This window comes from Mycteria americana, chromosome 1, assembly GCF_035582795.1.
Source record: "Mycteria americana isolate JAX WOST 10 ecotype Jacksonville Zoo and Gardens chromosome 1, USCA_MyAme_1.0, whole genome shotgun sequence".
NCBI lineage: Eukaryota > Metazoa > Chordata > Aves > Ciconiiformes > Ciconiidae > Mycteria > Mycteria americana.
This window is the reverse complement of record NC_134365.1, coordinates 77,466,734-77,489,436: the sequence shown is the minus strand read 5'-3', so window position 1 is coordinate 77,489,436 and position 22,703 is coordinate 77,466,734. Positions and strand designations below refer to the sequence as shown.

At 39.3% G+C, this 22,703-nt stretch overlaps 1 protein-coding gene across 4 annotated transcripts in view; it reads left to right on the top strand.

The window, feature by feature from the left end:
* The window catches only part of SCUBE1 (signal peptide, CUB domain and EGF like domain containing 1), a 220,980-nt gene extending 200,805 nt beyond the window's left edge, over window positions 1–20,175 (top strand). For all 4 annotated transcript variants that reach the window (XM_075507209.1, XM_075507200.1, XM_075507192.1 and 1 more), the window contains 8 exons: window positions 599–802; window positions 2,214–2,375; window positions 5,498–5,665; window positions 6,562–6,723; window positions 8,208–8,405; window positions 10,881–11,033; window positions 12,083–12,162; window positions 13,313–20,175. In XM_075507209.1, coding sequence (XP_075363324.1) covers window positions 599–802; window positions 2,214–2,375; window positions 5,498–5,665; window positions 6,562–6,723; window positions 8,208–8,405; window positions 10,881–11,033; window positions 12,083–12,162; window positions 13,313–13,465 — 1,280 coding nt within the window. In that variant the 3' untranslated portion in view covers window positions 13,466–20,175. The remainder of the gene's footprint in view (window positions 1–598; window positions 803–2,213; window positions 2,376–5,497; window positions 5,666–6,561; window positions 6,724–8,207; window positions 8,406–10,880; window positions 11,034–12,082; window positions 12,163–13,312) is intronic.
* Window positions 20,176–22,703: the final 2,528 nt, after the last annotated feature.

Below are 22,703 nucleotides of genomic sequence, written 5' to 3'. Positions count from 1 at the left end.
GAGGGGTACCTCACTAGCCAAGTGATTCAAACAGTAATTGTGCCAGAAAGCACCTTTCTTTGTGTCACTCTTATTTTGGTCAGGAATGTGGGGAGAATTCCTAATCAACGGAGTAAAGCATGAGCAGAGAAAATTCAGAAACATTAGTGGTGGCAGACTGAATGCATATCTGGAAATACAACACAGTGGGAAATTCACCATTCCTCTAGCAGTGCACAAAGCACCAGTCACTGCTGCTCTGTACAACGGAGTACAGCATTCTTGCACAGTGCCAGCTTGATTTTGCTGGCTAGATTGATGCTTTCTGCAGCCCTCTCCCTCTGCATTTAGTATAACCAGATTTCTTAATGTTAGAGATATCAGCACTCAGCGTGCACTTACAGGCTGTGAAACTCAATTTGATGGACCTCAGTGTACTATCCTCTCCCTTTAAAAGGCCTGATTTTGAATACAGTGAGCCGGTTCTACAATTTATATGGAGAAGACAGTGAAGCAAACAGAGGTGTCATAGTACAATGCAGGCTAAGCTTTTTGTTAAGCACCTCTTTTTAAACATGAATCTCAATTGCTTCTAGTTTTCTTATCATTTCCCATCTAGACACCTGTAACATTGACTGTGTTCGGAAAAGGATGGAGCAGAAGCTGCAAACTGCAATCAAAACATTGAGGAAATCTATTAATAAACAGCAATTTTACATTCAGTTTTCTGGGACAGAATATGAAGTGGCTCAGAAGCCAGCTAAAGCTACTGAAGGGCCTGAAGCTTGCAGTACAGGGCAAGTGCTGCAGGATGGAAAATGTGGTAAGTCCCAACAACTCTATTCAGCCATATCCCCCTAAACAAGCAATCCAAAATTAACTTGTCCCTAGTGAGCCAGGCAGGAAATCTATGAGAGAACAGATGATTTAGATCAATATTACTCAGCATATGTGCATGGACCACTGATGGTTCATCAGACTTTGAAAGGAGTTCATTAAATGATTGCAGGAAAACAAAAGAAGCATATATATGCATACGTTCCCATGCTGTCAGCTGGTATGTATCAAGGCCTGCCACAAGGCAATGTTGGCAATTAGTTCCCAGTTGCTCCCAGCATCTTATGAAAACATAATTACAATTCTGTAAAACAATAAAATGGTGTTTGCCTAGATGCTGCGTATTTAGTTTTATATCGCCTCTCTCACTCTCCTCACCACCAAATAATCTACGACCCATGGATCTATTTATATTTAACACTCAAGAGGTCCAATTAAAAAAAAAAATCTATAGAAATCTATTTTAACGTTATGTAAAATACCTAATTTCTTTAAGACTTTTCTGAGGTTATCAGGCTCTAGTGCTTTACTGGGGGCAGGGTGCTAGCACAAACCTATTAATGGCAGTTCTCAGCACTGCAAGCTTTCTAATCACTGAGAGTCATCTTTTCAAAATCAGCATATCTCTTTTTCTAGCTTCTTTTAGACACCAAGTGATTTACAAGCAAAAAGAAATAGTTAAGTGCAGATCTGGTAGCTGCCTCTAATGAGTTGGTTCAGAGGCTGTTTTCATCATATGGGAACAGTGGTTTAGAAACTGATGCTATTAGTGTCTAGAAACTCATACATTTTAACTACCTATATCTAGCAGAGAAAAATGTTTAATGCAGTTATGTGCTTTGTTGCAGCAAGAAAAGCATGTGGATTCATATCTATATTTAAAACGCTTTCCAGTTGGGGTATTTGAGTGTCAAGAGACATAAAATATTACATGGGATAGATTGCCCTTAGAGAAATCTCTAGAACTGATCTCAGGCGACAGACTTTTTGTAGTCGTCTTCCATAAAACCAACACATAAATGCACCTAGTGTAAACTAAAAATTCACATTACTTCCCATACGTTATGCACCACTGCCTTAATTAAACTGCAATATACTGTTTTAAGACTGCATCAGCTTTGTTAACAACATATGTCTGATAAATGCTTCAGTGCAGTACAATGCCATTTAATGCTTAAACAATAGAAGAAGGACCTCTTCCTGATGTAAATTGACCTAGACCGCAGTGGAGATGGGCCTGTTTACATCAGGTGAGGATCCTGGACTAACACCTGCAAAACATATGCCACTATAATACTGGGGCCAAAGAGATCCATCTTCTCTAAAGGTTTGATATAAAGGCAAATGATGTGATCAAAATGAAAGTCCTTATGTAGATTCCCCTTTTCTTTTCTCAGTTACCTGCAGCACGGGCACCTTTTATAGCGGAGAACATAATCAGTGCGTTCCTTGCTCACCAGGAACATACCAAGACACAGAAGGTCAACTTACCTGTGAGCCTTGCCCAAGTAACGATGGACAGGGAGTAGCAGGCGCCCGGAACGTGTCAGAATGTGGAGGCAAGTTTAATTTGATTATAAAAGGATTAGGTGTTGCCACACAGCCTGTGAGGCATGGAGGCTAAAAGAGGGGAGAGCCTTCCATACTTCTGTCTTGTAAAGGTAACAGAAGAAACCTCTGTGCACTTACAAGCAATACACAAAATGTTTTGGCTTGTTCCATCCGCTGACATTGCTGACAAGAAGATGGGACCTGCTGCAGCAATGTGAGTTACGGTATGGAAATGAGAAAGCCGAGCAAAGCACTTTGCTTCAAGTCAGGTATGGAATCTGGACATACCTCAGCTTGTAAGGACTCGTCAGGTATATTGTGAGCCAAAGGGATGGATTACTTTGGACTGGTATTAGTGAGTCTAATGAACCTGCTGATTTAATGTTTTGCATGAGTTGCAGTTTATCTGATCTAATCGGCAGCAATCATAATTTTGAGATAGTTATGCTGCAGGAGTCTGTAACCTGGACTCAGAGCTAATGACTGCAAGTTTCAATGCTGCTTGAATTCACTGTAGCTTTTGGCAAGTGATGTAGCATCTCTGACTCAGTTTCATGATATATAAATTAGATTATAATGATGATAATACCTAGTTTCAGAAGAAAGCTGCGAAGTTCAGTTTGTTAATGCTTCTACTGTAACTTGATCAAGATAAGGTTTTAAGACACAACTGTAATTATTTTCTTTACCTTATTTCATTACAGATGAGCAAAATCTAGTTTATAGCAGATACATTATTTGACTTTGAAAGAAATCTGTCCTATCTGCTATACAAGTTCTAACTTTAAAACTCATCCATGTAATTTACATTAATGCTTTCTTCAAGGATATCTAGAGTGAACCCACAATGAATGACACTTGGGAAACTGCTGCTTTTTCCCCATCCACTGAATAAAAAAATAACTGATGTCTCCAGTCCAAACATATGGTAGATTTTGCTGATTTACTGTATGAAGCAACTATCACAGAAAGATTCTTGAAATTCTTGTGCATCTTTGTTATGTTGACTTGTATTTAGCCAAAATCCAACAAGAATAGATAATCAAAATAAAATCTGAGTTTATAAAGGTTGAATATAGTATACTGACCAAAGCAGCACAACTACTAGATGAAAAAGACTGTTTTGTTTCAAGGCTTGCATTTGAATTATTGTTCTGCACAACAACAAGAAGAAACCCTTCTGATTATTTTTGCAGAGTGGATCTGTCTCAAAATGTTTGCTGTCAGATCACAACAGTCTGTTTTTCTGCTCAACTCTCCCCTTTTCTCTTTCTCTGAAAGTGGCAAGAGAGAATATGCTTTGGACTTCGTAAATCTCCCTATCAAAGATCTTATCAAAATCAGTATGTCTCCACAAAATGTGTCAGCATGTGTCATGAAACAGTGTATTTTGATGAACACAGCTTTTGTCAGAAATGTACTCACCACCTGTAACCAATAGTATTTTTGCATCATATCTTCTGGAGCAGTAATGCCTGTGCAGTAACAAATAAGCTATGACTGAAATCCTCACCCCTACAGGTCAGGCACATACAACAAGTATGTAAGAGATTTTAAGTGCCTGTTGCGTTAGAACTCTATATTGTAGCTGCAAGTGAGTAAGATGCTGTGATACTTAAGTTACATGCGATCCATGTAGGTACAAGGCCAAAACACAATTAGGAAACCTAGTCATTTGGGGCATTTCTCAGGGAAGTCACCTCAGATTGATTTTGTTGGCAATTTCAATACAGAAGGCAAGAAGAGAGCAAGTTAGCTCATTCTTATATACAGGTAAAGACTGAGACAGATTAGTGCTGAAAGCATTGGGTACTTAGCAGTATTAAAACCCAACTGCACCGCTTCTTTAAAAGAATGTCTGTAAGCCACACTTCACAAGTACTTAATTTTCACACTAAAATCCAGATGCAAATCCACTCTTCATTAACTGCCTTCATGTTAAAGTCCAGTGACCAGTTGGACCAGACCAGATGGATCAGTTTTGCTACAAAAACGATAGCAGAATTGTCTTCAAATTAATAATATCATAATATTTCTCAGAGGTCTGTGTCACAACAGCCAGCTTGTACAGTCATATTCCAGCCAGCTGTCCATAGGAGGTTTGCCTTTTGTGGGGGCAGAACTTGAACTTTGCCTTTGCTCAGGAGCTCTAGTTCATCCAAAGTGCCAAGTACCCAAGATGCTGGATGCCCCCAACATTTTCCAGCAAGTATCAGGGTTCTTAAGAGACCCCAACCCCACCTAGAGCTCTCAAAACTTTCAGGTTTTCAAGCCAGTTGTTTCTGCCTGCTGTTCAGTTCTCAGGGAAGATAAATTACAAAGTATTGGGATTAGGCAACCTCAGGGAACACCTAACATCTCAAAGTGCTGGTCTCCCAGGCTGGGCTGGTGTGAAGATACACATTAATGCCATAATCTTGAAAAACTTGACATCCTGATTCTCAGGTAGGTTGCCAAGGAGTAAAGTACTCAAGCTAGCAAGAACCAAACCAAACAAACGCCTATTGGAAATTGCCTGGAGAGCAAGTTTTGAAACTACCTTGTATCTGTCAGTAGACTCATTCACAAAGTGCTTTGCTTTACACAAATCACCGTTTTCTGGCAGAAGAGCTTCTGACAAGCACTAGTTTTCACAGCAACCTGGAAAGCTGCTGGTGTCAGTTATTCTCATAGACAGGGTGCTGGACTGGTCCCATCCAGTCTGGTAAATCCCAAGATCTACTGTTTCCACATCTATAAATTGGAGATATAAAAAAACCAATTACTTGCTTCATAGATATGGTGCAAAGTTTCATTTTTTCCTACAAAGTGCTTTGAAATTCTCAGATGAAAGACTTCATGAAAGTACAAAGTATTCTAACAACATCTTAATAGAGCCCTTGCTAAAAAAACCAAACAGATACATAGGTAGCAAAGAGCTTATTAAGAAACTAGTTGTATTTACAGGTGTTGTTTTTAGGAAGCAGTTACAGGAACAATATAAAATCAGCAGGTAAGATTAGAATTTGATCTACAGCTGTCTTGATGTCACATGTTTAAGTTGAAGGAAGCATTGCTAACTACTAGTGGGTTTTATACTTTTTCCAGAAAAGTCAGCTCACTACTATAGATGATAATTTTCAATTTCTAGGGCAGTGTTCTCCTGGGCACTATTCTTCAGATGGTTTTAAACCTTGTAGAGTCTGTCCTCTTGGTACATACCAGCCTGAACCAGGAAGGACCCTCTGCTTTCCATGTGGCGGTGGGCTTGTGACCAAGTATGAAGGTGCTGTTTCCTTTCAAGACTGCGAAACCAAAGGTGAATTTAAAATCTTTCCACGATTCCTATTCCTGCTACTTGCCTTTTTGTTTGTAATCTTCAATGCCAAGGGGCTTTGAAAGGCTCTAAAACAAACCTAGTCACTGCACGTAGAAACACGGTGTGTGATTAAATTAAATGGTCAGGAAATCTGTAAACTAGGAATGATCTCCCAAGGTTGCGGAGACTGAACAGGCTTTATGGTCATCTTTGGAAGTTACCACAGGCAGGTACAGAGTCAGCGCTGCAACTGATAAGTGAATCAGCCCCACTGCTGGCAAGAAATAAGATAAACTTGCATCAGACAATGCTTTAGCCTTCAAGTCCTGTATGTTTTTATTTAGCAAATTAAAAAAACTAAACACTACAGAAATTATATGAAGTTAAGCATTGATTATTAATGGGCTAGGCAGAAACTGTAAGTGTGCAACATGTTGCGTGGTCCATAATGTCAACTTCCAGTGCAAATGCTGAAGAAGGAATCTGCCCAAATGCATTTTGGTTTAGTTACCGGAATAACATGCTGGCCCTGTCAAACAGACACTAATGGAAACCTCTCTCCTGCTATTGTGAAAAGCATTTTTATTGTTGAGGTAGATATGTATCAGCTTCCATTTATTACAAACTCATTGGAAACCACTGGATAAAATACACTGAGACACATATGTAGCATGTGTTACTAGTTTGTAAGGGTTTAGCTCTAGTCTTTGGAACGTAATTCTAGTTAGAAGGTCCTTTGTAGTGGGAAGTACAGGGAGCTAGTATCTTTTTTGCCTTTTATGGTCTAATAAGCATATTGCAGAACAGGGATCACAAGGTATGTCCAGGGTAGAGGAAAGTTCTCTCTGCACTGAAGATTGCTACTTTCTGAAAATAATATACCTCATACCTTACAGTTCATTGTTCTCCTGGACACTACTACAACTCCACAACACACAGATGTATCCGATGCCCTGTGGGAACATACCAGCCTGAGTTTGGTCAAAACTACTGCATCACCTGCCCTGGGAACACAAGTACAGATTTTGATGGCTCCACTAATGTTACGCACTGCAAAAGTAAGTTGGATTTGTATTAGTTGTGAGATGAAGCATATCTTCAGATCTGAACTGCAACTTGAAGGTCCCATCTGTCAGGCTGGACTTCAATTCTGTATTTCCTAGTTAGCATATATCTACTGCCAGAGGGAATGGTAAAAATTGGGAAAACAATGAGAAAAAAAAATGGAAGATGCATATGCACTTGATGCATATGATTGTTTTAGCTTTAGTGTAATTTGGCAGAGTGCCAGATACAAGTTAAAATTACAGAGATTTTGGTTTCCCAGATCCTGTAAGTTGTCTTGCAGTGATGCATACTCCTCATGTCTCTGTAGAGCACAATATCTTCTATCAGAGTAACTGCCATTTTATAATAATTTATAAAATACTAGGAGATGTGGTCATGCATACCGCAATTGCCAGGTATGCAAGTGAATTCATGACAGTGAAATCTTCTCATAGGCTTTTTTGCAGTACTCAGCCTCCTATCTTCAATTACCATTTTAAATATCCCCAAGAATTCCAGTGCAATTTTATTTGATCTTTTGTGAATGACTGGTTCTTTTAGGCAAGCAATTATTTTCATCTCTACCATGCTAATTTAAGAGAACATCTCTATAATAATTAGGTAATGTCATCTAAACTAACTATTCATCTGCAAGTCTGTCATAAGTTTTTATTCTGACTATGTGCCATGTGCCTTTGAAGCCCTTCATCATTTCTAATGTAATTTGAGTAAATTAGGTATTTGTAAGGAACTTGAAGAAGTTTGATGATTTTCCTATAAAATAAATCCATCCTTGTCTCTTCACTGTCTTAGATACTCCCTGTTTTCAAGCCAATTTCTGACCTTGCATAATTTTTGAGGCCTGCATTAAGCAACATATTTAAACATATATCTAGTTTTATGTGGGTGAGTAAGGCTGGAGAGATCAAGCCCAAGTAACCTACTGAATCAGGCTTCTGTGGCAAATTCAATAGGAGTTTTGAAAACTCAGAAAGTAACACCGATCCATCAATGGAGATTCTTTATTAACTGGTTTAATCTAAGATAAAGCAAGGCAGATCTGTAATCAAGATAAGGTTGGCTATTAGGATCATCACACTCATTCAGCTAAATCAGGTTAAAAACCAAGTGAAGTTAAACCAGAATACCTTCTGCATGTCAGCATGGTCTCAGTGGTAACCACTGTGTGGGTACCTCCACAATGGGATCATGTTTACTTAGCTGTGTTCGCTTCTTAATCAAATGTTAAAGCAGCCGGAATGAAGCGTTGAATCAGTTTATACACCAGAGATTAAGGTTTTGCAAATCAGTCGGAGCAGCCCTGCAGATCAAGTATTCCTTTAAAGGCTTTCCATGCTAAACAAAGAGGCAGCTGGAGAATGTATGCATTTCTAAAGCCACAAGGAAGAGTTTAGACTTGCTCTTGACAGATCTAGAAAAACACCTCAAATTAGCTAATCAGCAAACACAAATGCTAATCTATGTTTCTCCACAGACCAGCACTGTGGAGGAGAACTTGGGGATTATACTGGCTACATTGAATCGCCCAACTATCCTGGAGACTACCCAGCTAATGTTGAATGCATTTGGAATATAAATCCACCCCCAAAGAGGAGAATACTCATCGTAGTACCTGAGATATTTCTCCCAATTGAAGATGAATGCGGTGATGTTTTAGTAATGAGAAAAAGTGGTAAGTTGCCAGACATGGGTTATATAAATATTTATTGCAAACTGACTGAGTGGAAAGTTCTTATTGAAGGGACGACTGTCTTCATCTATCTGGTGTTTCTGAAAGGATTGTTGAATGACCTGGCACAGCAAGTTAAAACAGAACACTGTACCAATAACAATTAACAGAGTGATATTAATTATTCAAGTGACTTAGCTGAATCACAAAGCAGTTAATGGGCTTCAGTCTGGCCCATTTATCATGTGGGCTAAATCACTGCCACTCTAGAAGTCAACAAAACAATGCTAAGTTATATTGGGCGACCTATCTCCTGTCATCTGTACAAACTGCGTTCTCATTTAGCCTTTGCAAGTAAATATACGCTGCAGTTATATACGCTAGGCAGTGACACAGGTTGGTACACCTGACACCCTCAAGAAATCCAAAGTTTTCCCAATTTTATGTGGAGTGGGGGCTGTGTTGTGTCTTTCATGATGAAGTTAATTCAACAACTTCTGAAGTTAAGACACCAATGAGATGCACTCCTTCTTCAATCCTATGTAGGCATCCAGCTTCTGGTGATCTGTTGCTAAATCTCCAAGAAGCACCAAACCTGAAAGGCAATTGTTTATATGGAGCTTTGTTTAAAACAGCATATTTTACTTGCTAAAACAGTGTATTTTATTTACTAAAACGATTTTCACAACTTTTTATCCTTGAGGGCTTGTGTTAACATCTCAATATATCAGAAGAAACCTGCTCACTATAGATGGAAGGAAATTATATCTGTCTAGATCAGGTTTTTAAAAGCAAAGCACTTACTGTAGCAAAACAAATCAGTTGTCCTTCTAATCCCCAACTGTGGTTCCAACAGTGAGTAAAGCCAGGAACATCAGGGAAAAGTTTGACTTCCACTTAAGTACCAGTAACAGTATCAAAACAACAACAACGCTGGAAAATGAGGGCAGTTTTTCAGAGTCATGCTTTGTGATCACTGCATGTTTGGCATCATAAGACTAGATCTTACAAATATTTATCATAGTTCATGTACGGTCAGCTGCTAATGTTACTGTGGAAAAACCAATGGCAGTTCCAGAGATACAGTTAGATCCGCTTTTTTGCACTTCAAGAATCCAAATCCCATTCAGTTCAAAAGGCCTCTTTTTGCCAACATTGGTGAAAGTTCAATCAGCCCTAGTAAGTTCAGGTTTTAGGTTACACTTGTTATTTTCCCTAATTATCCTGTGGGTATGGAGTGTTTTTTTGAACTAGGTAAGAAGCTATTTTTTCCTTCTGTTTGAAATTCATTTCAACTTAGAGGAGCCTCATGATACATTCCTAATGATTTGAAGACATCCTGCACCGTCTGTCTGTTACTTATGTTAGGGGCAAATGGGGGTCTTTCTGGTTCCCAGCTATTAGCTCTGTTTCAGTATAGAGAAATGACATTTTCTTTTCAAACCTACAACCAGGTGTTTTGCACTGGGAGGTGCTGGTCCATAATGATCCCAGTAAGAAAGGCACTGAGACTCTGTAAGGTATCACTTAAAATGCTATTTATTCACGCTATCATTATAAGGAGAGAATAGTATAGATAATCTTACATCCCTTTAGATGGTGGGAATGATAAGCGGTGTAGCATCAATCAAGCCTCTGATCCACACGCAGCATGCTGGGCAGATCCTGTCCATAGAAGAGTTTTTGCCCTTTCAGTCATTCGAGCTATTACAGGATTTTCTTACAAGGAAACAACTCTATCATTTCTACTGTCAAACAGAAACAATGTTCTCATGAGCACTTCTTGCTGCACTTTTAGATAAAGGCAAGGCCACGCAGTAGGATAATCACCAGTACCAAGTGGGAGCTGCCTGCAAGTTCCTCTCGTCACAACGAGCTGGCTGAGGTTATCCTGCAGCCATGGGATCTGGGCAGCACAACCCGCGCCTGAAGGCCATGCTGGACGCGCAGCACAGGCCTGGTCATACCCAGGTTAACTGTTCTGTGGATCGCTAGCTCCTCGTGTGCAATGGTCTTTTGATCAGAATCACTACACACATTCTGATAAGTGGTTTATTGCTAACTCCCCTAACTGGGCACGTAAGGAGCTGGTTACGACATCTGCCTGGGGTGCAGCTGACTTGTTCTTGCATATCTGGGCCCAGCATATGGGAACCCTGGAATTCAATGCTAGAGTTGTACACAAAATAAGTAATATCCATAGTAATTTTATAAATGTGAAAAACTGCCTCTGGCACCTCACTGTCTATGTAAGCTTCTTGCTGTGGGACAGAGGCGTTCCCATTACCTTTGTGGAAAAACTTACTTCTCCTTATAGACAGATAAAGACTACATCCCTTCTATCACAAAAAACTTCTGCTCTCAGGAATACGTCAGCTGAGAAGTGTCTTATCAATTTGACATTTCTGACCTCTGGATCAGGAAGGGTGCAAAAAGTTATTTTATAAAGAACATTTCTTTATTTAACCTTCTTTCCAGCTTCTCCTACTTCAATTACTACATATGAAACATGTCAGACTTACGAGAGACCTATCGCATTTACCTCAAGATCGAGGAAGCTCTGGATTCAGTTCAAGTCAAATGAAGGAAACAGTGGCAAAGGATTTCAGGTCCCCTATGTGACTTACGATGGTGAGAATGGGATTGTTTTCCATCTTTGTGTTATATCTGAATTACAGAAAATTGTCCTTTAGAAAATCTCTTTTACACTGATTACAGGGAGAGAAGAATGAGGAAAAACTTGATGCAACTCATTTTTAATCCAGTGAATTACTTTAAAACCAGTTGCAAAGACTTTGAAATAATACCTAATTTTATTTTTATTACTTTTTCTACTACTTTAAGGATGGACAGCAAGTTACACAGAATTCTTTAAACTTAATCCTTAACCCACTGAATTCAACAAGACTCCTTTTAATTGGCATTTATCATGTGCATAATGAGAATGCTATTAAGTGCTGTGCATTTTAGGAAGCCCCTTCATCAAGTCCTGCTGGTAACCCATACAATTTTGAAAATTATAAATTAATAAAATTACAAGTCCAACAGAGAGGAACAGTGATGCAAAAAGAAATATCCTTTCAGTAACCAGTGTCATAAATCCACATTTTAAAACAGCCTGGCTTGTCATATAAGTTATGCATTAAACTGTATGTTTTGGACTTTGGGATTATTTCTGTTTTAACGGAAAAAGACTTTTCTGTGATACCTTTGGCAGCTGTTAGTCCAGCTCTTTTCCAAACACCAGTGCAATTTTGTCAATGATGAGAAAATCTGTATTAAGCTGGTCATTCAGGAATCAAAATGAGAGCTATTCTCAGGGCAGAAAACAAGGATCTGTTCCTGACTGCTGACTTCACGTATAACCTTTGACAGTTATTTCATATCCCTGGCCCTGTTTCTTCATCCCTAGAATGCAGATAACAAAGCATTATTATCTGGAGGGAGTAGTTTTCTGGGGCTAAGTTAGTATTTTTATGGATAATTCAAAATTACTGTCCTAAAGCAGTACAGAATATTAATGTGACTAGATTAGACTACCGCAGCTTGAGAGACACTGAATCACTAACTGGATACGAAATTTCTCAGCTCTGTCTTGAAGAGGAGGTCTAGCTAATGTCTGGCTATTATCCTCCCAAAGGATGTCACAAACAGTCACTCAACTGATCTTTATTTTGCAGAGGATTACCAACAACTAATAGAAGACATTGTTCGAGATGGACGATTATATGCATCAGAAAATCATCAAGAAATTCTAAAGGTAAGAAAATTCTGCTTTATCTCAGGCTAACCAAGAATTCCTTTTACTAAATATTTTTCCAAGATAGTTCTCATTACCCTGGTAGGGTCATAATATTTAAACCTCAAGTGTGACCCCAAATTAAATTCTCTGTCTTCTGAGGTTTATGCTGGTATTTGGAGCAGCACAAAATCAGTAGCTCAGCTGGGCTGAGCAGGTGCATACGTCCTTTGCTGAATCAGGAACTAAATGAAGCGTATGCTAACATGATTGTATGTTAGAAAAATGAGTCAGCCAAGAATGAAGAACCTATTGTTTGAAGAGCCTTCTTCAGCCTCAGTCTGGCATGTATTTAAATGAGTCATTAAGTTAGAATTTCCTGTGCATTAAAAAATGTATTTACCTAAATCACTGTCCTGTTTCAACAAGACATAATCATAATGTAGCATTGTAAGCTGTCCCTGAAATGGTTTTGCAAAGGCACAAGCAACACATTGGAGAGAATTGTGGAGGAAGGCTGCTGGGCTGCTACCTATAATAACTAACTAATTAAAACTGAAAAAAGGCTGTTCAGGAAGCAAAATTCAACCGTGTAAATGTACAGCTTGGAAGGACAGGAACTGTTTAACATCCAGCTCCCCTGGCCATCCCTGCCCCAGCCCTGCCAGTATTCTCTCACTAGAGCTTTAAGGTCACTCAGTTCCCAACTCCAGTGTGTACGGTCAGGCACAGACTCAGTTGAGGCTCTGAATCGAGGCTTTACCAAGGTACAGGAGAAGGTCCTTAAAGAGCTCAGCATCACTGAAGACCAGCCTTCTCTTTTGTTCGTGGAGGGAAGGCCCTGGACAACAGCGTGAAACAGGCTGGAAGGACAGTCAGAGGCAGTTTGTAATTCTAATGCCTAACTTCTGCAGCTGGTTTGTGGTTAACCCAGCTGCTACCCTCTCAGTTCAGGACCTTCCAGGAACGCTAATTGCAAAAAAATGTCCGGCACAGTAGAAAGATTCATCAGTATAAAACTCCACAGCAACATGGAGTAGTTTCCTTACACTGCTTTACCCAGAAACAAGTTTTGCAAAAAAACCCCAACTGTTGTTCATTAATTTTGAAAGCTGTGCAGACACTAAATCCAAACCCTATTTTTATCTAATATATATGTTGTCTCCCATAGGACAAGAAACTGATTAAAGCTCTCTTTGATGTACTGGCACACCCACAAAACTATTTCAAGTACACAGCACAAGAGTCCAAAGAGATGTTTCCAAGATCATTTATAAAGCTACTGCGATCAAAAGTTTCCAGATTTCTACGACCATACAAATAGTCTAGTGGTATTCAATTTTTGGTTACTTTGCATTCCTGTCAAATATTGTCTTTCCTCCACAGTAGAAACATTTGCTAATTTGAAGGCTCTTTTTTGCAGTCTTTGTTTTCAATTGTATATTGAAGAATACCTATAATGTTTTATAATCGTTAAAAGCCAATGTTCTGAATGGGATTTCTACTACAAAAAAATTGTCCATCCCTGAGTGCATCTAGTTGAAGATCCAAATTTGTGTCTGCACTAGTGTATCTTCACTTTCCGTTTGAAATTACATTATGTAGAAAATATTCTTTCTAGCTTTTTATTTTTCATCAACAATAACTTTAGTCAAAGCAAAGAAAGAATCTATTCAAATCTGATTAAACTACCTGCAGATAAGTTCTGTTGTAGAAAGAAGTATGTAGTATAAATAATACTTGGATTTTGAATTGCACTTGAAGTTTATATTTGAATCTTTAGAAGAAAACAAAACAATCTAAATTTTGTTATTTCTCATTTGTGGCTTAGCAGAACCTCTGTCCAACTAGAAATCAAAAGGGAGAAAAAGAAGAAAGAAAAAAAAAAGAAACAGATGTATAATTTTGTTTTATGAATTACACAAGACTGAGTCCCATGCCCTAATGTTTCTATCTGTCCTCTTCTAAACTTCTTCAGAGGTTTGCCACTGTCAATTACTTCACTGAAACAGATTTAGCTCTGGATTTCCGTACACCAGTTGGTCCCTTTGAAGGCATTTACAATAGGATAGGTGAGAAATGAACAACGGTAGTAGTCTTGTTTTGCTTTCCGTTAATAGAGCATCTAATTAAGTACAATATATAAATATATAAATATATACTTCTATTTGTGGGTACATTAGTAATGTTATCTTTAGTTACTGTAAATATTATTCATGCTTAAATCTTTACTCCCACACACTCTATTTACTCATATCTATTTGTAACTTTGCTTAGATGATTAAATGACTTCTCCAAGTGCTTGTCACTTCCGTTAACACCAAACTGAAGCCTTTTGGAGTTTTATAATACTGGATAATGGTTTACTCTGGGACAGTCTCTTTCTGTCCATTATTCCAGGAAAAATGAACATCAGTTAAGAAGCAACTGCTGTCCAGTGAAGAGTCACCTATTGCCTCTTCCTTGGGCACCCCTCACATGCAGACCAACAGAGTTACCCCTGAGGACAACATACGTGAGAGGAGCTCACTAGGGAGGAATTTTTGTTGGATCTGCCATCTCTAAGACGCCAGGACCATACCTGTGTCACAGACCCAGACTCTAAGGGGGCTGAGGGGGTGAACAGGACACAGTTTTGCAGATGAGTTGGAGGGCAGGCCCTGTAGTCTTCAGAGACCCAGCGCTCCCTTTTATCACGAATTTGCAACTGCGGTGCCTATCAACCGCAGGGATTGTACGGTCTGCAAGAAAGCATTAGCCTCGTGGTCAGGCCTTCCTCACAGAGTGACAGGTACTGGTGGGTTAAGATGATGATAAACCCTGTGTTTCCTGCTGTTTCCTGGCACAGGAGCTAATTTCGATGAGAGAGTAGCTATTTTTATTAGTATTTTGGCCTCTTTACTTTTAAGTCCCTTCCTCTTGTATATCATTTTCCCTTTTGATCCTACAAGTTTATTACATGGAGAAATCAACTATCGTGCCAACACCCTTTCAGAAAAAGACTAACATGAAGTTTTGCTTCACTGCTTTTTTTTTTTTTGCATATCCACCCTGTAGTTTAGTGTACCCTTGTATGCTCTCAAAGACATACATTAAGGGTGGTTGTGGTTAACTTCTTACACTTTTTGTTGTCTTTGAGCAAGTATTGTTTAAATTTACAAAGTTGTTTTCTGTTGGCTACAAGCAGTTGAATATTCCGTTTCTAAGAGACACCTTAAGTATTCTGTTGAGTTTTTCTACTTGGCCATCTTGTAATTTTGCTTGCCTTCTTTCCTTTTGTGTTGAAGAGCATAATTTTTTTCTTTCTATGCCTGAACAGTTTTAACTTAGGATCTAACAACTCAGTTTTTTCACTCATGGATCTTAGGTCTTTCTCTGATGAGCTTTCTCTTTAATATATATATATATATTTATATATTAACCCTCATTTCAAAAGGTAACATCTCCATAAAAGTCCTTTTTTAAAGGCTGTTAAACCTAAATTTTGCGAGGATGTTGAAACTACTTTTATTAAATTTTCATTATGGGTTACTAAAGGTGGACATTTGAAGGAGAACATCTCATCAGTCCTAGATTCAGTGCATGCCTGGAACAAAAAATAAGTTACATGTATTTTTTTCCTTAACGGGAGTTATTTGTAGAAAAAAATTAAATCTTAAAAAATCAAAAATCTTTTAGGTACTCAGTTATGTGTAAGTCTATAGCTAAAAAACTACTTCAGGCAAACAGTATTTCAAAGTCTGACAGGTTATTCAGAATGATTAGAATGGGTCAGGACTGCAGCCATCCTACTGAAAGACATGAAGGAAAAGATATGAAAGATATGGAGAAAAATAACTTCCTCATTTCCTGAACTCTTTACAGCAATCTTTAGTATTTCAAACATCAGTAAGCGAACTTTGGAACCTGATGCGGTGCAGTGAGTTTAGTAAAATCCTTGCTAAAATTTTTGCTTAACAACCCACACGTTTGGACGTAATACCACTGTCCGACACTGGTGCCAAGCAGGACAAACTTCCTCTCTGGAACAGGGCTGAAAGTGATTGCCTTACGAGTCCAGAAACCACTGGCAGCACCGTAACATTTTCCAGGTTCTTAGCTACATGGGGAATCCAGCACCAGAGAGCGACTACGAGAGGAACGTGTCCCCGTTGTGGCCACTGTTAGCGGGACCTTGGTAGAGCTGTGAGAGGTGAATGAATACAGGAGGGACTAGCTGCATTTAGTTCTGGTACAGCTCGCCCTGACTTACAACCACATTAGGCAAAACCAGGGTTTTGTCTAGTTCGTCCTGACAGACAACCTGAGAGTGTGTGTTAGCTCGTATTCCCCGGAGCCGTGTCAGGGCATGGACTCCACAGTCAGGACAGGGCGCTCAGGGACTTCTGTAGCAAATGCAGACTTTTTGTTGCTGAAAGCAGTGAAAGAAGAATAATTTGGCCTTCAAAAGTATACAGCGAAATGCTTCTGAATATATAGGGGTTTCATATGTGATACATTTAGAAAATTAGTCAGGTTTGAATGTTTGCAGCTCTGCATAGAAATGCCCTTGGATGTGCAAATTTCTAATGAAGTAAGTAATGACAAGTGGTATATAGGATTGTCTGAACCGATTTCAGCTGATTTGTACAACAGCACAGAGTTTTTACATCGGCTCTAAAAGTTAAAAATGCTTTGACTTTCATACTAGATTTATAGTTACAGAAACTGGCGGGCAGTCACCAAATAGAAGGTGAGCTCAGCTCTTCATTTGTTAATGTAGGTGTAGGATGTCTTCATTGTCAGAAGTCAGAGAACATATTGTTACCATACATAACAGTACAACAACAAGGAATGTCTTCTACGGAGAAGACCTAGATACATTTGGGAATCAAAACCATACAAGAACCATACAACCATACAATATGTCTGCCTTTAAGAAAACCAGCTTCATGAAATGAATCAATACATCACAGAATATAAAATTTGGGCTTTTAGCCTAAACATGAAATACTGCATTTAAACATATTCAATAAATACAGCCCTGTATCTGTTCTCATAGAATTACATGTTGTATGCAGGATAGGTGCAACAACATGTTTACGTGTTGGAACAGGAAGGCTGAAGAAGTGTCCATTTATGATTGCCCAATTTCACATCACAAACTGAGCTTTATATTTTCAATTTGCAAATGCCTGTATGCTTAAAAGCTGCACCTGTAGCACTTACCATTTTAAGCCTCTCCTCCTGCTTTAAGTACTGCACTTATCTTTAGTGAGGTCATGGTGAATCATCCCTAAACATTCTCATGTGCCACCAAATCACCGCCTGCATACCTGCTGCAGTCCAGGCAACTGCAACAATCAGAAGTTGCTAATCAAGCCCTAAGTTGTGTGTGAAAGCGCGTGAAAGCACTCGTGAGTCATCACCGAGGGCAAGGTGCCTCTGTGTGTCGCTTGAGTACAGGAAGCATCAGGATTTGGTGTTCAATAGATTGCCACCTGCATCTTGCCTGCAATAGCAAGATTTATTCTGCCTGAAGATTTAGCTCACCAAAACTGGATTTAAAGCCGCTGAAGTCTTCTTTCAGCCCATTTTCTTGCCCTGCCTTCCTTCCTCCATCAAACATTAGGTTTCTACCTAAAGACCACTTTTGAAAAGAAATTTATTTCCTCTTTGTGCCTCCCCCATAGAATAAAGTTAAATCACAGTGTGTTATAACTACTAAAGATTTAGATTGATCTTTCCTACACATCAGCTTGATACTAGGGTAAGCTTACTTAAAAGTAAGTAAGCTTACTTAAAACTAGCTTACCTAGTAAGCTAGGTTTAATTTAGTTTAGTTTTAGACTAGCTTAAATAAATACAGGCTTGGTCGCAGAGTTTTCAGAGAGTCCGCGTTCTGAGTTGTCAGCTGGTTTTGAAAGAGCACAGCTCACCTGTAGTCCTCTGCCTGTAAGCAGAAGGCAAGGGTGATGCCACATGAACAAGAAACATGCTTACATGCATTAAACGTTCAAAGAGGAAAGTCAACCCCCACCTCACGCCCCTTTGTAAGCGTGCCCAACAGATTCAAATTTCTCAGGCCACTCTTATCTCTAAACAACCCAGGTTTAATCTTGCGGATAACAAGTTACAAACATCAGGAGGAAAAGTAGCGGTATGATTCTTACACAGGAACTGCTGACGGGTCTTTGCCAGCAAAACCTAACTGCTCTGTGACAGTTCCCATGTCTGGACTTTAAACACCTTTGAGTGCTCTTAAAAAAGAAGCTGGAGTGAAATCTTCAACAACCGAAGCCAGTGGCAAATTTCTCAGCCACCGCAGGGGTCTCGATTTTCCCTTTTCCGATGATGGGAATGAGCAACACACGCAGTTACTTGTACCTGTGTCATGAGTTCAAGTAGTTGCATTTTTTTCATAGTTTAAAACCACTGATTGACAGGAATGGTAGTAACTGGAGAAGCTCTGTAGACTCTCAATGCTTTGAGACTTTAATGAAATAGTTTTCTAGGATGAGAGACTGTTGTAAGCACTTGGGGAAAAAAAAATACTTTTGTCTCCCATGAGAATTTATGGAAGAAGGGAAATTTCTGTGTGGTAATATGAACTTATTCCTCAGTGTGGGACTTGGGTTCAGAGAGAATTCTCATGTTTTATTGTAACATTTTTCATCTGAATAGAAACAGACTGGGAAATAAACTCTTAATGTCAAAAAACTGTTATCTAAGTATCTGCATATATACGATTCCAGTTTCTTATTTCATTTATTTATTCTGTTTCATCACTAAGCTTTTAATCTATAAAATTAATATGTAATATACAAGAGTAAAATGTACAGAAGTACCTTTAGATGTAATAATTTAAACCATCTGTATTCAGAAAGCAGAGATAACAAGTTTAAAGATATACAAACAACTGCAATTCAATTTTAGCTGAATTTCTCAATATCTAGAAAAAGAAGTGGCTTTGCTTAATTAAACTTTATTTTAATGATTGTGAAAATATCTTTTTTAGAGTTTGTTTTTGTTACTTTTTTAATTAAAATTATTTTGTAAATATTATTTTCTATACCTTAGAAAGGCCGTTAATTTGCATTGACAGCAGCAGATACTCAACACGATGATCAAAAAGGTACTTTAGGAGACTGGGGTGCGTGTGGTCAGTAGTCAGATTCATCCTTCCAGATTACTGCTCCCGTTATTTCTGCAGTCTCACTGGCATCATAGGAGGAGTTTTCTGGGGCAATTTAACCTGCTAACTTTCATAGAATTGACCCTCAAGTGTCATTCTGAAGTGCTTACCGTTTTCATAACATAGAAAGAAGATGTATTTTAAAGTTAGTGCTAGTTCTTCTTCCATTGTTAGGATAAGAAACAACACAAAACTCAGAAATAAAAGGGAATTCAAAAGATTACACCCAACTATAGTATAAAGACAGGAAAGGTATGGTATCTCTGTGCTCCTAGGTAGCAGTGGAAGTGATACAACCTTGTATCGGATCGGATCATAGAGCCTTTTTTAGGCAAAAGTGCCACTGAGGTCAGTGGTATTTTCACCTGCATAAAGTTCACTGTGATCACGTCCATCATCTGTTAAGCAGGAATTTCTGGTAGACTAGATTTCGGGGGAAAATACCTGGGGTGTAATATTGGTTTCTGCACCAATTTGCTCTGTGTAAATCACTGGGCAAGAGTGACATTTTGAACTAAACCCTTGTAGATGCTGCTGGGACTTCTAAGCTTTATTACCAATGTAAATTATGTACAAACAGCTATTTCCATATGAAATGTACCATGATAGTTTAGAGCAAAGATAGTGAATAACTGTACAAAATTTGATACTTAGAAAATAAAATACAGTGGTCTAAGCTTTACCAATATTTTAACAATACTGTCAGATTTGTAGTAGAAAATGTTGTTGTAAATGTACCTTATAAGAAAATACATTTCCTTTTGCCTCTGTATATTAATAGCTTTGATTTCTATGTCAAAGCTCAAAATGAAGCATGTAATAAAACTTTTGTTAAGATCACTTTCATAATAAACGTAAAATGGAATGGATACCCCTGCCTGCCATTTATTTGTGTATAAGGAAAAGACTCCATGCACCAGTGTAATGTAGACAGGAATCAGAAGAGAACTTCTCTTTTTTGATAACATTTACGTATTTCGGTCTAATTTTCATCTTTAGGCAACAGAGAGCTTTTTCCTTCTCATCAAACAACTGGAGTTTGTGAGTGCTGGGACACTGAGTTAGGTTCCTTCCAAACAGACTTCAAGGAGAGTTTTTCAGAGCAAGAAGAAGTCCTGCCTACAGCAAAGCACCACATCACCAACATCCCTCCAGGACCTTTAACCATTTCTTAAAAGAACTCTGACGTTACTATGCGTATCTCATGCAGGCGCCTTTTCCCTCTGTTGAGAAACTGCCCCAAAGAAAGAAAGAAAGAGGAAGGAAGCTCTCTGCCACTGCTGGCCTGATGGGCTATTCCCACCACAAGCTGCCAAGAAGACTGGTGACTTCCAAACTCACCTGCTTCTTGTCCCACTGAGGACTAGGTTGAGAGGAAACTACACTTGCACCCAAAATGATGATTTAAAGAGAGATCAAAAGTGTCCTTTCCCCCTCTAGCCCTGCTGTAGGAAGAGTATGTTTGCCCAGGCCCTCCTTGCTGCTGAATTTTATGATGATAGTTACACTTTTGCAGTCCAAGATGACAAAGCAAGTAGCATTTGTACAATCAGTGGCCCAAGCGAAACTCCTGATGCTGGTAATGATGAAAATGGATGATGACAAACTGACAGAAAATAGACTCTCTGTAGCGACATCACATCAATAGCTCAGTTAGATCTGATTTAAATCATCTTTTGCAGTTTAAGAAGAAGTACAAGCTGCCATTAAGGGTACACACATGCTAGACCAGACAAAAAGCATGGATGTTATTCATTCAATTGATAACACCTGGTAACAGGTTTGCCTCTCAGCAGTGCTTGTTAGGAGATGAGCACAGCCTGCAGAGCATTGTTAACGCTACCGCAGCCACCTACTGTAGAACAGGCAGGAGACTTCATATACGTACCAGCACGGCGCGTGGTATTCTGCTGATACTCTCATGTAAGCAGTTTATCTTGTCAAGAGAAAGCATTTATCATATGACAGTACACTCCGCTGATTCTATAGGTGTTGTAAATGATATAAATGCTATCAGTATGACTGGTGACTATTGGTGTCGCTGACAGGTTGGAAAGGCATAAAGAGAGAAAGACAGCTACATTCTAAGTGGCTGCAAAAAATCGGTCTCTGCCATTTTCAGCTAGTAGCGACCCACTTAGGTAACAGGGGCAGTTCTCCTCATTACAGTCCAAGCAGATACAGCATCACTTTTATCAGACTACAGATGGTGCCATGTGAGATGGTGCTCAGCTGTCTTTATAGCTTCAGAGCTTTAAAGGAGTAATAGGAAAAGTCAGCTCCTATCAAAGACAGAGAAAAGCAGAACTCAAAAGTTCCTAAAGCTCATTGGAAGTCAAATTAATTACTGGTAATGAAGTATCTGCGTACAAGGGCAAAAGCCACTGAAAGTTCAGCAGTCGCGACAATGTGCATTTGAGAACAAGATTCTAATTTACTGAAATAGGCACTGCCTGGTGAGAGTCATGGAGGGGCTTCCATGACTTCCCAACAAGCTCACAAAACACAATGGCCTGATGAACAGCACTCCGGCGCGGCCCAGCAGGTAAGCGAAGGCAGACTGGGCATATTCTTCTCTTTATTCAGCCCTCAACATTGACTGGCTCCTGGTGTCACAGCAGGGTCCGTCCTGTACAATCATAACATGGCTATTTTTGTCTCTTACAAGCAACATCTAAATGTGTGGTCAGCTGTGAACTGCTGGCAACACTTCTCCAAATCTTTATGTGAGTTGCAAACCAGGCATCATTCCCAGAGGAGACTCTGCCCTGCCCCAGGTGCATTTTCTTTCTCCCTCTGTTTTACGTAGCCGTGCTTGAACTCCTATAGCACATGAAGCTAACACGGCTGCAGTCTGCTTTCTCCTGCCCCTGTGGGCATCTTGCTGCTGCTGTTGCTGCCTAGTGCCCCAACAAATTCCCTTCTATCATGTTGCTAGGCAGGCAACATACACATAGATGTGCTTGCTCTAGGTAGCCACAGACTAGTTTTGCTACAAAATGTTTCTATGTTTAAAACAAATCAAGAGAAGTACGGTAAGTGCGCATCTCTGCATTTTATCCAATGTGGTATTTATTTAGGAGTCAGCACTATTGCCAGGTGCGGCTTTTTTATGATCATTTGAGGAGATCCCTCACTGACTAGCTCTGGAGAGCCCCAGCACTGCCCGAGGAGGTGGGTGCTGGGCACATGGCCCGTCACCATCCTGAGCCACTCCAGCACAAAGGTGACACACATACCAGTTGTCACCTCTGCTGTGTGCCTCCTGATGCATGGTGTGAGATACGCTACACTCCAACAGCACTTCTCAACACATAGAATAACGTGCAGAACAACATCACTTGTATTGTGTATCCAGCTCACTTGTATTGTGTGTACAACAGCATTC